Source organism: Sinocyclocheilus grahami, unplaced genomic scaffold, assembly GCF_001515645.1.
Source record: "Sinocyclocheilus grahami isolate Dianchi unplaced genomic scaffold, SAMN03320097.WGS_v1.1 scaffold89.1, whole genome shotgun sequence".
NCBI lineage: Eukaryota > Metazoa > Chordata > Actinopteri > Cypriniformes > Cyprinidae > Sinocyclocheilus > Sinocyclocheilus grahami.
This window is the reverse complement of record NW_015505268.1, coordinates 165,576-169,025: the sequence shown is the minus strand read 5'-3', so window position 1 is coordinate 169,025 and position 3,450 is coordinate 165,576. Positions and strand designations below refer to the sequence as shown.

The 3,450-nt window shown below is 39.9% G+C and overlaps 1 protein-coding gene across 1 annotated transcript in view; it reads left to right on the top strand.

Annotated features, from left to right (window-relative positions):
- The window catches only part of LOC107587095 (protein FAM193B-like), a 16,125-nt gene that overhangs the window by 8,385 nt on the left and 4,290 nt on the right, over positions 1–3,450 (top strand). The window contains exons 4-5 of the mRNA XM_016274738.1: positions 1,820–2,858; positions 2,966–3,041. Of these exons, the coding sequence (XP_016130224.1) occupies positions 1,820–2,858; positions 2,966–3,041 (1,115 nt within the window). The remainder of the gene's footprint in view (positions 1–1,819; positions 2,859–2,965; positions 3,042–3,450) is intronic.

Sequence of the window (3,450 nt, the reverse complement as noted above, 5' to 3'; positions counted from 1 at the left end):
CCAATCACAACACACACTGGCCCAGCCAACCAATCACAACACACACTGGCCCAGCTAACCAATCACAGCACATTTCGTATTTCAGAAGGCAGGCCTTCATTTGATACAGGAACTATTCGAGCTGTTCATGCCAGACTGGGGAGAGAGGTGTTGTAATAATGTAAAATATTTGAAAAATAATGTGTTTTTCGAACAAACTAGTATGAGAGCCTGTTCTAGTACACCCCCAAAACAAAATCAAGACTTTGTAAAAGAGCATAATAGGACCGCTTTAAAATGTGAAAATGTATTGGTATGTACTAACGTTCAAAAGTTTGGGGTTGGCACGAGTTTTTAAAAGATTTCTCTTATACTCACCAAGGCTGCATTTATTTGATTAAAAATTACAGCAAAAACAACAATACGGTGAAATATTATTGCAATTAAATATAACTGTTTTCTATTTTCACACAAATGTAATGTAATTTATTCCTGTGATGCAAAGCTGAATTTTCTACAGTCACTACTTCAGCCTTTAGTGTCACACGATCCTACAGAAATCATTCTAATATGTTAATTTCGTGCTCAAGAAACATTTCTTCTTATTATTAAATAAGTCTTTTGTAACATTGTATTGCTTTACTGTCATGTGATCAATTGAATGCATTCTTGCGGAGTAAAAGTACTAATTTCTTTTAAAAAAAACACTGTACATTTTACTTAATGTAACGTTCATTGTTGGTTCATGAAACCTTATGCATTATCTAATGTAATTTACCACTTTGTTTAGACATATTTACATATGGTATCAGAAGTTGCTTTTAATCGCAATGCTTCTATTAACGTTGTGTTTAGGTATAGAAGATAATCGATTAAGGGGTTGAAGTGCTTGCTCTAATTTTAACGCAGTGTCGCAGTAGAAAGACTAAAGGAGATGGTGTGGGAGAATATGTATGCATACTATACCTGTCAACACTCCCGTTTTTCCCGGGAGTCTCCCGTAATTCACACCCCTCCCGTTTTGTTATTTCTCTCGCAAAACTCCCGTAATTTGTGTGGCCCAAACCTCGTTAAATGAATGATCACATGAATATATTACCCCAAGGTTGTCAAGTTGCCAGATCTTGTATGAAATGCATCCTACTCACACAATCCATACATCAACCCATTTGTGATCTCAACCTGGCAACCAGTTGCAAAATCCAGTTGCGCTGTTGATATCTGTGCAGGTAGCAGACGTCGGAATCAAGCGAAATGGAAGGAGAAGACTCGAGTGGTGTCTTAAAATATAAAAAATATATATACACACGTAAATGTAACTAAAAAAAAAAGTCTATGCATAACCTGGTGTTTTATTCGTATCTGAAATTAGGAGATGTGAACATTACGGAGCGCTAAACACTCTCATGCTTATGGTTTATGTGTGTTTTCAAGTCATTTCCAGGTAATAAATAAAGTATCTGAGTGATGCAGTGCTAACTGATATAGCATTTATTACAGTAGCCTATAGAAACTAAACCATATATTTTCTGCCTTATTCTGTGATATAATTTTTTTTTTTAAAAAGTGTGGTATATAAACAAATCATAAAATTGACCGTTAGGAAAATATAGGAAAAAATATTACAGAATACAAAGTTTTCATCAGTTAAAATATTATTTTGAATTTATTTTACTGTTTAGATATTTTAGCTTTTTGAATCTCTGTCGCCTTTGATTTCCAGAAATAGTTTGTTTTGAAGCCAACTTGCCTATTGCGTTCTTTATGCAAATGCTGCTTTTACTCTTCCAACTTTAAAAAAAAATATGATTGTGACTGATTTCTCAACAATCTTGATCAGGAGAAGGAGAGGGCTCTTCAGGGCAGTGTTGAGGCAGCCAGCAGCGAACCCCGCTCGGCATCTCCCCCCGACCCCGTAGAAGATTCGACTCCGGACGGGGAAGCGAACCGACTGTTGGAGTGGCCTCAGCTGGAGCTGGAGCGAGTTAACAGTTTCCTGACCAGCCGTCTGGAGGAGATCAAAAACACCATAAAAGACTCCATACGTGCCTCCTTCAGCATGTACGACCTCAACCTGGACGTCAACGACTTCCCGAAAAAGGCGGCGACACTGGAAGGAAACCATCTGCTGTCTCACCTCAATGGATCTTCTGATTTGCAGCAGATAGACTTGGATCTGGCGCCTCTCTCACTGAGGAACTTCAAGAGAGACCTGGATATAGTAAACGGTTGGGAGGACACCACCACTGCAGCCAAAGACATCCAGAGGCTCCACTCCACGCCAAGTCTTTCCAAGCTCATCCGTGTGCAGTCACCAGAACGAAGCCCAGCCACGGGTTCAGAGTCCATCCAGCCTGGCACCGCATCTGCTGCCAAGCCCAGCGATGCGGCCCTTGAAACCAAGCCCACAACTGGCGCCGGATCCAAGACAAAAAAGGGTAAGAAACAGCAGAATCAGAGGCACCAGGAGCAGGCAACTCAGGAGCAGGTGACCAGTATAAAAATGGCAAAAACTGAGATGCACAAAGCGCAGGAAACAAGGGCCGCTGATTCAGATAAAAGCACCAAAGGTGGATCCAAACAGAACCACCAGACTCAGCAGCAGGCATACTCACAGAAAACAGGAAATAAGAGAGCAGAAGAGGTCAAAGCTTGCAAGCAGTCATCCAATGGAGCCTCAAACGGTCACCATAATACAGGGTCTAACACGCAGAGGGGGAAGAACGACCTCTTGGAGGCACGGGGAAACAGGTCGGAGCATGACGTAGACACTAAAACCAACTCCAACACTTCCAGTTCACAGCAGCAAGCACAGCAACCGAAGGGAAAGACTAAAAATAAGAACAAAAACAAGACGGAAAAATCGAATAACGCAATCGGTAAGTGACCTTTGGGCAATATCAAGTTGGTCTGATCTTGTAGGTCTGTTGCATCAGACCAATTTACAGCTCTTCATCCCTTTTTTCCCCCCCTTTCTCCCTGATAGATGATGTGTTCCTTCCCAAAGACGTCGACCCTACGGAAATGGACGAGATTGATCGTGAGGTTGAATATTTCAAGAGGTAAAGTCCAAAACAAACCGCTCTGTTAATTAGTGGCATTTGACAAACATTACTATCATAATTATTATTGTTACAATAGAGTTACTTTATTAGAGTTACTAATAAATATCAGTATTATTTTAATAAGTGTACGATTTTGTTCTAGTGAGATATCACTAGCTGCGTTACCATTACAGATTTGCGCAAAACTTTTGCAATATTTTATAAAGGTCGATAAAAAAAAACTATTGCGAAATGACGGTATTACCATTAACCAGTGTTATGTGACTAAAATGTAACTTTTTTTTCTTCTCCTGATAAGACACGGTGACGGATGTTGGTAGGCCCCTTATACAGGTGCATCTCAATAAATTAGAATGTCGTGGAAAAGTTCATTTATTTCAGTAATTCAACTCAAATTGTGAAACTC